The following is a 13,390-nucleotide window of genomic DNA, read 5'->3' on the forward strand; positions in this document are numbered from 1 at the left end:
AGAATAAGAATTGAATTAAATAAAAAAAGCAAAAAAATAAAATTATCAGGGGTTCTTTCTCAATAGCACTGTCTTTTCTCTTATTTCTTAAACTATTTATAGAGGGGTGATGGGGATAGAATCACACTTATCATGGATCCATACTCCATCAGAAATCCAGCTTAAGCATAAATAAGGATTCCGGGAAACTCAGATGCTATGGATAAACTCGCTTGTCAGCAACGTGCACTCTTAAATACTTGTTATTAAAAAAAACACAAGTGAGGGGATTTTGGGAAGAAAAAAGAAACACATGATAGTTGGAACTTGGCAGTCTACGTTATTAATGGGTAAAGCTTTATTTTAACACTCTTATCCAATGGTCTCAACGTTTTAATGTCAGCAAGACTTTTTCAACCAGTGCACGATAAATTGAAAGGTATTTGAAAGAAATATCGACAGGCAAAATATTTGCAATATTAAAATTATATGAACAATAAAAAGAGCAATAAAAATAATTAAAGGTTCTATCTGGAAATTGATAGTTGGATGGAGCTGATGTATTGAGAAAATTGGTAACTGCCAAATTCTAGATTTCCCTGTTTGGAAACTGACTTTTGAAGGTAGTCAGAGTGGGAAGTGGGGAATACCCAATGCCAAAAGACATTTGGGATGGATGCAGTTGTAAGAAATGATAAACTGGGGTGGTGTTTGACACTTCAAGTTCCAAATGATAAAACTGAGGTAGTAGTTACCAAATACTACACCAGTGAGTGCTCATAGGATGCCCTTCCCAATGCTCTTTCAATTTTAATTTCAGCTTTTCAGTTGCATTCCAACAACTGTACAAGTAGAAGGGAAAAAATCCCTAGCTGAATCGTTTCACTCATCCCAAACAACCACCAAGCTGGATTGGTTAAAATCATAATTTTTGAGGATTTCATACTTCCATCCTTAGCTGCCAGTTTCCAAACAGATTCTTACAACTTTCGGTGGTCGCCTCCCGAGTTATGCTACAACTTTCGGTCCTCTCTCAAATGCATAAAATTGGGTCCTAAACCCCTCAAATATTCAGCATCAAAGTAGTTCAACTAACAGTCTCACCTTCTACCAACGGGGGCTCCACTAGGAGCAGCTAGTGCATGTCTCCTTCTGTTGGGACGTTGCAAGTTCAAATCCCATGGTATAACTGGTAAGGTCTGCCTAACCCCAGCTTGCCTTAATATATATATATATATATATATATATATATATTTAAAAAAAAAAACAGTCTCACTTTCTTTCTCAAATGCTCTCCCACCCCCAACTGTTAGTATCCAAACATCCATCATCACCAAGGTAGTTTGACCTCGTTTTTAGGAATGCTTAAACTCCCACCCAAACTGGACATGGGTTGATGTTGCGCTATTTATATTTTTTCCACAGTCGATATTTTTAAAATATCGCGATATTTTGTGATTATATCAGGTCTAATGAAAATTTAGACATTTTCCAAAATATCAGAGAAATTTTTCGTTTACTGTATCGCGTGTGCGTGCTCTGGTCATCAAACTCAAACCCCGACGACTAGCGTCGGTGGGAGAAAACGCGCAGGAGAGGGAGGTGGGAAACGCGGTTCCCGGGGAAAAGCCGAACCTCAGGTGTTTGATTGGTGAGCGGAGAGGGTTTTCAGAGGGAGAAGAGAAAGAGAATCCCAATCGATGGCGCTCACCCGATCCATTCTCGTGCTTTGCCTCATCCTCCTCTTCTTCTTCTTCAGCGTCGCCATCGCCGACGACGTCTGGAACGATGACGAGGCCACCCCAAAATCCCCAGGCTGCAGCAACAAGTTCCAATTGGTACAGTGGTTTTGGTTTTCTTCTTGTTTTGTTTGGTGTGGATTTGGGAATTCGGTGAGACTGCGAAGCTATTTTGATTCGGGGTTTTGTCGTTTTTTCTGCTCGTGGATTGTAGTTGGGGAAAATTGGGGAGTAGGGTTTCGTATTTTGCGTTTTCTTTTGTTTTGTGATTTGTTTTTTTCCTGATGAGCGAGATGGGAGTTAGCCCGTTTTGGGATTCGAACCCGAGACCTGTCGGTTATGATAGTGCGACTGCGACTTACTATCTGGGCGTCTCGTTCGATCCCCACTCGGTGGCGTTTCTTGTTTTTTGTTGTATATGTGGAAATCGGGCTCTTCAATTAGATAAATTGGATGATGGGTGTTTCCTTGTTTTTAAATAGTTCTTTAACTTTTGATTTGTTGGGGTTTTTTAGATTTTATTTTTTTTTAGAATTTTTGGGCATATTTTTTCTTTGTTTGACGTAGGCTGATCTGTGGTAGCGTAGAGTTTCCACTTTTATTTTGTTTATTTATTTTTTTGTGCATTCTGGTTGTCGGAGTTGAACGATTTTGTCGTAATGCTTGGTTTCTTTTCTCTCTCAGTTCCTCTCTGTATCCTCATTAGTTTTGTTTCTTTGAGAATTCGAGTTGCTGAAGTGCAATGCATCCATGTTCTCCTATTCCTGTGTTAAAGGCTATGGATTGAAAATACGGGGCTTAGCTTTTTCTTTCTATACTGGATGTGGTGAAGTTTTCGATCATTTCTTGAGAAAATTACTTCACATGCATGAAAAACATTTTTTTTGTAAATCTCGAAACTGTATATTTTTTTAATATTTACTTCTAAAATTGGAAAATTTGTATTCATGTGTATAACTTCTTCAGAGATGCTTTCGCGTTCTTTTCTTGATTAGACAAGATGATTGTTACTGAAAGGAATTGAATCTACATATTTCTGTTTTCAGAATATGATTATGGTATATTTATTTTTACATCTATCTATTATTTCTCTGTATCTAATTAATGTTCACTGGAGAATGGTTTGGTATATTTTTCTTTGCTAGGAGCATCTTTGTTCCAATAATATGTTAACTCATACAATAACAGCAATTACCGGCATCTGACTTGACTAGTGGATGCATTGTGGTGCTCCCTTTTAGGTTAAGGTGAATAACTGGGTGAATGGTGAGGAAGGCACAAGCATGGTTGGACTTAGTGCTAGATTTGGTTCTTCCTTACCAACCCATGAGAGTGAAGCTGCAAAGTTCAATGCTGTTTTGGCAAATCCGCTGGATTGCTGTAGCAATTCCTCCTCAAAGGTCAGTGTTTCTTTCTTTCAATGGTTTTTTTTGCCATGATTTTAGTATTATCAATGTCATTGTTACGGTGCTTGATTACTTTCTTTTATATATTTTCTGCAAGATGAGTTGCCTTCTTTCAACAAATGCCTTCTTTTTCCTTGTGTGGATCAAATGAATCACCTCATTCTCAATTAATCTAGGTTTATAACACATTCTAGTTTTGAGATATTAGATTACTTTGGGTCCTTTTTTGGCCTCTCTGCAAGAAGTTTCTACCGGTAGCATCCAAGCTGGGTAATAAGTCTGATTCAGCTAGTCATCTGCCCCAGATTCTTTTGGGATGAGAATCAGTGATAATTGTCTTCACTTTTGCAAGAATGTCTAATTTTCTTTTTTAAATCAAATTAATTGGGCTTTAGATGGAATTTGATATCCTTTTGCCTATGTCACCTGGGTGCGGGTACGGGTATAGAGGGTACGACACAGCAATTCCAAAAAATGTGGATATGGGGACATGGTTAAATATATACTGAAAAATATATATTATATATCTAAAATATTTACTATATATCTAAATATATATTTTATATATAAAATATATACTGAAAATATATATTATATATCTAAAATATATATTATATCACCCAAAGTACCGTGTCGCGGTATCTTAGCCTTTTGCATATAGTTAGACAAATGATTTTTTCCAAAGAATCATGAAATTAGAGCCTTTAATACTTGTGTATTACCTGAAGGAGGTTTGGTTTATATGATAAGCATTTGAGAGGCAAAATATGATATGACATGTAGTCTTTGGGAGTTCTTGCTACTAGTATCTTTGATTATTTGCATTTTTAATTCCTTGATACTTCCTCTGAGGAATTGCTACCTAGTATGCTGATGTTTCTGCTTTTTGCATGTGATTATATTGATTGTGTATATAAGTTAAATGACAGTCAGGTTACTTACTTCTGCCATGGTTAAGGTGAAGAACATTCAGAGTCACTGCTGATACCATGATTGATTTATTTCTAGTTGCTCATCAGCACTTCCCAGTCTTGCTTCCCTATGCAGCTCTTACCATGTCATAATTTATTGCATGGAGTTGCTTCGTGTTGAAGCTTCACCAACCTGGTGTCTTTCTCTTCATTCATGGTGCTTCATGCCTCTCAAAATTATCCAGATTGTGAGGGCAAATTTTAGTATTCTGATTTGGGTAGGCTAGACTTGTATCAGGGATCCATATTTCTTCATATTGGAATCTTATTTTCCCCTGTTCTAAATTATGCCACATAGGTACGAACATAGAGATGGGACACGGCAAATGAAGGTTGTAAGTATCGTATTGTTACCGGATCAGTCAGGCCCAAAGTAACACCGTATCGTAAACGTATCGTAAATTTTTGATAAAGTTTTTTCAAAAAATCCAAAAAATCCAAAAAATCAAGAAAAATCAGAAAAAATTATAAAAAATCATATCACATGAAACAATGCTGAATTGTACAAAATACAACCATAAAATCACATATGAATCATTTATGTCTCTATGATATGAATAAGACATCATCAAACATCAACTATTTCACAAGAACAATGCAAAATATTAAATATCTTACAAGTTACAATTAAGAACATGCCACAAGACTTATACTTTAATATTACATAAACAAAAATATTATGGAAATAGTTGCGCTTGATTTTCAATCAGTTTTCACTCATTACTTAGGTGCCTCATTGTCATGCTTGATTATCTTATACCATCTTTGTTAGATGAGTGTGCAATCCGATTTCTATCATGATATAAATCTTTAATTTTTGCGGGTCCATCTTTGCGGTAGGTTGGCGGGGGGTTGTACGGGAGGCAGCTCCCCCCAAGGCGAATTTTTTTTGGAGAGTAACTTTGTAATTTTACTTATGATAAAGATTTTTTACCTTAACCCATTTTCTTGAGTGGAAAAATGGTAGAAATGCATTTTTTTTACCTTAACCCACTTCTTTGGGTGAAAAAAGGGTGGAAATGCTCTTCTAATGGTCTTTAGACAAATGGAGAAGTCAGCCCTCAAAAGGTATTTAAAACTCAAAATGAAAAAAAATTACTTTCGGCTTTTTTAAAGTGTGCCGAAGGTGCACCCTGTATCGTACGATACGACACGATACAGGGGTGTATCGTACGATATACCCAATACGGGTACGATACACACTCATATTGTATCACAGTATGAGTGTGTATCGTACTGCAAAACCCAAAAGTAATGATACGTATCATACCTTATTGTACGATACGGTTCAATACATACAACACTGCGACAGATAATAAAATTTAATTGTTTCAATTTTCCGTTATTGAAGCTAGGTTGCACCCTATGACCTATGGCACCGAGAATTGATGGAAGTCTATTCCCTACCTGATTTTGGGTCACCAAAATCAACATGATCTGGCCCATATATGCCTGAAATTGTTTCATTGTAAAATTAAAACTAACAAAAACCTCAGATATATGTAAATTTATGCCATTATCTTACTTATACTAAGTAGATTTGGATCTGAATTATGGCATGGGTCAAATGTCTACCAACAATATCTGAATTATGGAAGGGTACTTTTATCATTGCCTAAAGTCCAATCCCTATGCTCGCAGTTCTGTGGATCAGAGGCCCGGCCCTCGTAGTTTCCTAAATTCTGGTGGCACTCTTGTAGTTTGAGATTTGACGGCTCATGTGGCTCCCAACAGCTCAAGCTTGTGAGCCCACAATGGTAAGAAAGAAAATGGAAATTTGTCAATTATCGTCCATATTTTCTAGGTATTTCAAACCCTTCCCAAGTTTGGAAGAAGCATTTCAGTACCAATCTTCTCAATAAAACCAAGAGAGACCAGAAGTTGTCTTCTTAATTTAATATAGACAATGCAATACAATACATGGAAGCAACTCAACACAGACCCAAATACAGAGTTGGTTTGCCCCTCAAACTCCCTCTCCAGAAACTCAAATTTATGAAATGAAGAGAAAATTCATAGTAGTAAATCATCATACCAAAAAGCAAAACAATTGCAAGGATCATGAGTGGGTATTGGTACAAAAGATGATGTGTTAAAAAAGAAGCAGAAATTTTGATTTGAGCTGTAAAAAGTGTGGTTACTTGGATTTTGCGTTAAAACTGGAGGGAAATCTGATTACATTTGGTGATGAACCTACAGAAACAAAACAATAATCACACAATACAATACATAGAAGCAACTCTGCACAGTCTCAAATACAAAGTTGGGTTACCCCCTTAAACTCCCTCTCTAGAAACTCAAAAGTGTGAAATGAAGAGAAAATTCAAAGCGGTAAATCATCACACCAAAAAATGAATCAATTGAAAGGATCACAAGTGTTTATCAATACAAAACATGTAACATTCGGACAGACAAATTTTTTGATTTGAGCATAATCAAATGGCAGGATAGATAATGCACCTGTGATTCCAAGGCAAATAAGGAAGGTAGTGTGTATATGTGCATGTAAAAAACTCTGATCACAAAGCCTTGGTGCTAATCAAACACAGGATTTGTGATCCTTTTTTCAATCAAAGGAGAAATTCAAGATCCTTAGTAAGATCCTAGAATCTCAAATCACCTTGGATCTTGGATCCAAAGACTTCAAAAAATGTCTTTTGCAAAAAAAAAGTGGAAAGCTTTTGCAAAACCAAACAAAAGTTGGGTATCTAAAAGAAATTTCTGAAAGACGACACTCGTGATCTATTAGAATGCCTGCTCAGACGATTTGCAGATTGTGACAATTCATTGGTTGAACCACCATCTGATAGATCAAAATACTCGACTCAATTTTGTTTCTAAAACTTCAGATGACAAGAAAACAAAGATGTCAGTCTATTGTGCATCTGCAACCGTATTTAACAACAAATCAAAGATCTTCGAGCGGAGAGAAAGAGGCCCTAGTGTAAAAGTATCTTTAACAAGATACTTTAGTTGATAACGCAATAACCTTGAGAATCAATGTGCGAACATACACACAACAAGAACACTTGGAACACTTGTGCACAACAAGCACAACACACGGAATCACAAATGTGCAAATGCACTCATAAGATTCATAAACAACTAAAAGGTTGGGCTATAATCCCAAAACCCTTTTAAGAAATACAAGAGGAGCTGCCCATATTTATAAGGCTTTTAGGAGGCCTTGGGAGGGGCTCCACATAGTCGTTGGAGCCCCTTCAACGGTCACAAATGTGACCGTTGGAGGGGTCCAACGACTAGTGGGTTGGGCCCCTCCCAATGCAAGTACAATGCATTAAATGAAAGAAAAAGGAAAAGTAAAAAAAGAAAAAGAAAAAAAGAAAAAAAGAAAAAGAAAAAAGGTAAAAATACAAAACCATATTCACGAAAATAAATACGTGTAAAATATCTAAACTACCCTTACCTAAACTACCCTTAGCAATATATATATTTTATATATATATAGGTAGATACATATACATATATAATATATGTATATGTATCACCTTATATATATAAAATATATATACGAAATTACAACATATTTTAACACCCCCCCTCAAACTTAGGGCAAGATGACCGATAGTTTGCCAAGAAGGAAGTTGAATCGCGAAGCGCACAAGGCTTTAGTAAAGAAGTCTGCCAACTGATATTCGGACGTGACATAAGGAAGATTAATGACTCCTTTGAGATATGCTTCACGAACATAGTGACAGTCCATTTCGATGTGTTTAGTCCGCTCATGAAAGGTGTGATTTTTCGCAATGTAAATTGCACTCTTGTTGTTACAACAAAGCTTAGTAGGCCCTTCTATTGTAATCCCCATGTCTTCTAGCAATTGATGAATCCAAACAATCTCCATGGTAGTAGTTGCCATGACACGATATTCAGCTTCTGTGGAGGAGAGTGACACCTTTTGTTGCTTCTTGCATCTCCACGATATTAGTGAGTCTCCTAAGAATACACAAAAACCAGTGGTGGAGTGACGGTTATTTGGGTCACCTCCCCAATCTGAGTCAGTATAAGCAATCAATTTCAAGTCAGAAGAAGAGGACAGAAAAACTCCCTTATTCAGAGTACCCTTTATGTATCTTACGACTCGTAAGATGACACTCATGTGAACAGATGTAGGCGCATGCTGAAACTGACTTGCGGTATGGAATGCATGAGATATATCTGGTCTGGTAATACTCAGATACATCAATGATCCTACAAGCTGTCTGTAGGGTGTAGGATTCAAAAGGGGAACCCCATCATCAATTTTCATCTTTGCTCCTACTACCGCAGGAGTTTCACAAAGCTTCTCATCTGTAATACCTGACCTGTCAATGATCTCAAAAGCAAGCTTAGTTTGAGATAAGAAATATCCTCTAAGAGAGTATGCTACTTCAATTCCCAAAAAATAAATTAGAAAACCCAAGTCAGACATTTCAAATTTATCTTTTAAGATAGATTTTATACTCTTAACCCCGTTAGAGTCACTCCCAGTGATGAGCATGTCATCAACATACAAAAGTAAAATTACAATCCCTGCATTGGATTTTCTAATAAATAGAGCAGTGTCAGTAAAACAAGAGGAAAAACCATTCTCAATCATTACAGAGTTAAATCTATCATACCAAGCCTTGGGGGCTTGTTTTAGGCCATAGAGTGCTTTTTGAAGACGAAACACATTTCCCTTAGGAGTCTCTATTCCAGGAGGAACATCCATATAAACTTCTTCGCTTAAATCGCCATTTAAAAAAGCATTTTTAACATCCATTTGATAGATGTTCCATTTGTTGATAGAGACAACGTTTATAAGGCATCAGTCAGTGACCATACTAGCTACAAGAGCAAAAGTTTCTTCATAGTCAATACCATATTCTTGACTATATCCTTTTGCAACCAAGCGAGCTTTATACCTTTTAAGGGATCCATCACTTTTAGTTTTTACTTTAAAAACCCATCTGCACCCTATTGTTTTCTTGCCTTTAGGAAGATTTTGAAACTCCCAAGTTTTGGCTCTTCTCAGAGCCTCAAGTTCATTGTTCATTGCATTAATCCATTCAGGGCACTTTCGTGCTTCTTCAAAATTTCTAGGTTTTATATAGGAGTGGATGGCACTAAGGCAGACTATATATCTTGGTGAAAAAGAGTCATAGGAAATGAACCTAGAAGGAGGCCTTCTACTTCTTTCGGTTCTACGAGGGATCACTTCATTCTGAGAGGCACTGGGACTGGCATCATTATATCTGTCAAGAGCACTCCTAAAGTTGTTTTGATCTCTATGAGTATAGGTGATAGGGTCTCTAGGTAATTCTTCATCAATAGGTTGATGTGACGAAGGAGGCAAGAAGCTGTTTTCCTCGGTTTCAAATTCATTTGGATTACTTTGATCTGACTCATTATCACTAGTATCTTCGTCTTTATTCAGTAAATCAAATAAAAAGGAATAATCCATATTTTCATTATGAGGGTCACAACGTTCAAATCCACTAATATTTTTCAAAAAACTCACATGTCTGGAAACATACAATTTATCACTTTTGATATCATAACAACGAAACCCCTTTTGGGTTTCAGAATAGCCAAGAAAGGCACAAAGAATGGCTTTAGGAGAAAGTTTGTCATTCTTATCAGTAAGAACAAAACATTTACACCAAAAGACCCTTAACCTGCTATAATCAGGTTCCTTATTGTACATTTTTTCAAAGGGAGAAATTTTGTTTAAATTTTTCGATGGGAGTCGGTTTATGAGATAGACAGAAGTAAGGGCCGCCTCAGCCCAGAGATTTTTTGGAATGTTTTGAGAAATAAGTAAAGTCCTAGTTGTTTCAATGATGTGCCTGTGCTTTCGTTCAGCTAACCCATTTTGTTGAGGGGTTTTCGGACAAGATTTTTGGTGAAAAATACCAAACTTTTCAAGATAACTTTTAAATTCATTTGAGAGGTATTCTTCTCCAGAGTCAGACCTAAAGATTTTTAAACATCCATTGAATTGATTTGAAATCATCATGTGAAAACTTTTAAAAGTTGAGAAAACTTTATGTTTATGTTTAAGAAAATAAATCCAACAAAACCTAGTGTAGTCATCCACAAAGATCACATAATATAAAAATCCTCCTTTTAACATCACTGGAGCCGGTCCCCATACATCGGAATGGACAATTTCAAATGGTTTTGTCGTAAACATGGATCTTTAAGGAAAAGGCAAACATTTCATTTTCCCAAGAATGCATTCATTACACAAAAAGTCACTTTTATAAAGATGTTTAACAAAAGGCAAATAGGAGATTTTAACAATATTGGGATGACCCAATCTCTTATGCCATACATGAATATCTTTGTTTTGGACGACATTGCAAAATTGACTCTTGGGAACTTGAAGAAAATCTACGTAGTAGAGGTCTCCTCTTCTAGAGCCTTCCCCAATCAATCTCCCGGACTGACGATCCTGTATCCAATATTTATTAGAAGAGAATTTTATATCGCAACCATGGTCCGAGAGTTGGGAGACAGAAAGAAGATTTAAGTTAAGGTTTGGGATAAAACGAATTTTTGGAACAAAGAAGTCTTGTTTTTCAAAATTACCTATTCCTTTAATCTCAAGAGATGTTCCGTCCGCGGTTGAGATAAAGGATGGAAAAGAATTTTTAGAAAAATTTGAAAGAGAGCAAGAGCTAGGGGTCATGTGAAAGGATGCCCCGGAATCTAAAAGCCAAGATGTCTTACCGGGGGAAGAGGATGACATAGCGGCTCGAGAAGTACCTCCCTTGAGAAGAGGTTGTAGTGCTTCTACAATTTGTTGAAGAGAATGAGACTCACTTGATGAAGAAGGTCGTTCTTCAACCTTGGATGCCATAGCCGTTGCAATCAATTTCTTCCATTTAGGACACATAGGTTTGATATGTCCGGGTTCTTTACAATAGTAGCAATTCAATTTGCTATAGTCTCTTTTGCCATACCGATCATTTCCTCCTTGACCTTGATTCTTGAAATGAGGAGGTCTATAGGTCTTCATGTTATTTCCCGGTCTTGACACGACATTAGCCATTTCACCATCTTCTTGAGTAGAGGAAGTAACAAGAATGCTAGAATTATTTTTGCCAATCCCCGTACGGGTTTCTTCACCACTTAGCTTGGTGATAACATCTTCAAGTGAAGGGGATGTGAAAGCGAAGAGAAGAGAGGACCGAACTTGTTCAAATTCGGGTCTAAGGCCATTTAAAAAATTGAAGAACCGATCTTCCTCAAGTTGTTTGTGCCTTAATTCGATTGCCTCTCCACTCCATTTAGGTTCAAGAATTGCGAGCTTGTCCCAAATAGAGGATAATTCGGCAAAGTACTCCCGAATGGTCATGTCATTTTGTTGGAGGGTCAAAGTCCTCTTTTAGAGAAAGTACTTGTGGGATAGATCTCTTGAGGTGTACATTTTCTCAAGATATACCCAAGCTTCGGAAGCCTTTTTAAATTTGATGATATTGGCGTTTATCTTGGTCTCAACGGATGAGAAAATCCAAGATAAGATCTTGAAGTTCTTCATTTTCCAATCATCATGTTTTTTAGAATACTCTTCAAGGGCCTTTTGTCTTTCATCCCTTTCAAGGATCTTAATATCCCCTCCTTCAATAACAGTAATTTTGGGTTCCGGTTCCGGTATGGATCCATGAATGTAACCCCAAAACCCCTTTCCTTTAATATGAGCTTCCATATTACCGGTCCAAACATGATAGTTTGAGCCATTAAGCTTAAACCCAAGAGAGAAATGAGAGTCTTTTTCGCCCATTAGAGAGGAAAGAAGACAAGGAATAATACGTACCTCAATTACTTTTTGCGTCTTTCTTGACAAGAGAGGCTCCTAAAATATTGCTCGAAGAAGGTGATCCTTTTTGATTTCAAAAAAACTTGAAGGCACGCTTTTCGAGGAATGCAAGAGAGGGCGAATCGCAATTCTTCTTTTTCAACGAGACTTTGATACCATGTAAAAGTATCTTTAACAAGATACTTTAGTTGATAACGCAATAACCTTGAGAATCAATGTGCGAACATACGCACAACAAGAACACTTGGAACACTTGTGCACAACAAGCACAACACACGGAATCACAATTGTGCAAATGCACTCATAAGATTCATAAACAACTAAAAGGTTGGGCTATAATCCCAAAACCCTTTTAAGAAATACAAGAGGAGCTGCCCATATTTATAGGGCTTTTAGGAGGCCTTGGGAGGGGCTCCACATAGTCGTTGGAGCCCCTCCAACGGTCACAAATGTGACCGTTGGAGGGGTCCAATGACTAGTGGGTTGGGCCCCTCCCAATGCAAGTACAATGCATTAAATGAAAGAAAAAGGAAAAGTAAAAAAAGAAAAAGTAAAAAAAGAAAAAGAAAAAAGGTAAAAATACAAAACCATATTCACGAAAATGAATGTGTAAAATACCTAAACTACCCTTAGCAATATATATATTATATATATATATATATATATATAGGTAGATACATATATATATGTATATGTATCACCTTATATATATAAAATATATATACGAAATTACAATATATTTTAACACCTAGTTGCCTTGAGCATAGACAGCGTTGCAGCCTGCCTCAATCGGAGTATGGTAGATCACATCCTCCTTAAAGGGAACCTCAACATGGTTGACATTGAAAAACAAATGAACATGCTTAAAATTCTGTGTGTGTGTGTGTGAGAGAGAGAGAGATCAAGTTTTTTTACCGGAACTTCTTGTGTCCCTTCTGATAGTGGCACATCCTCGCAGCATCGTAGGTGCTAGCAAACACCGTAATCCTGCTATGCCCGAGGTAGCCCAAGATTACATGCTTCTTCCTCTTCACTCCTCTTTTCTCCTTGCAGTGAACCTTTTTGCCCTCTTCACGAGCTGTTTGCTCCATATCAAAATGAGCCACATCGCTCACTTCACGCGCTATCTCTTTGATGCTTGCATTCAGAAGGCGGTAGGCCTTGAGTTTCAGGTCATGCAGAACCGAGCTGTTTGGCCCTCTCAGCATCTCCACAAATTGCAATCTCCACATCAATAGAAATAGACTGTTAGATCATGTTTTTTGATATAAAAATATGATTCTGTGAATGTTCGAATATTTATGAAAATTTTGAGTAGTTGTTTCAAGCCTTAAGACATCCTGCTTACACATCATAATCAGATGATCCAAGAGCCTGTCCTTATAAAACCAATCATCTAGATCTCATCCGGTGGGTTAAAAAAACCCCATGAAGATCTCGGTTCACATTCCAGTTCATATATATATATATATATATATGCTGCAGTCC

At 37.0% G+C, this 13,390-nt stretch overlaps 1 protein-coding gene across 1 annotated transcript in view; it reads left to right on the top strand.

Annotated features, from left to right (window-relative positions):
• Positions 1-1,493: 1,493 nt before the first annotated feature.
• Positions 1,494-13,390, top strand: part of LOC149833264 (signal peptide peptidase-like 2) — a 65,726-nt gene continuing 53,829 nt past the window's right edge. Inside the window, exons 1-2 of the mRNA XM_090015023.1 lie at positions 1,494-1,817; positions 2,960-3,118. Coding sequence (XP_089871149.1) covers positions 1,680-1,817; positions 2,960-3,118 — 297 coding nt within the window. The 5' untranslated portion in view covers positions 1,494-1,679. The remainder of the gene's footprint in view (positions 1,818-2,959; positions 3,119-13,390) is intronic.

Source organism: Nuphar pumila, chromosome 7 (assembly GCF_984573655.1).
Source record: "Nuphar pumila chromosome 7, dmNupPumi1.hap1.1, whole genome shotgun sequence".
Lineage (NCBI taxonomy): Eukaryota > Viridiplantae > Streptophyta > Magnoliopsida > Nymphaeales > Nymphaeaceae > Nuphar > Nuphar pumila.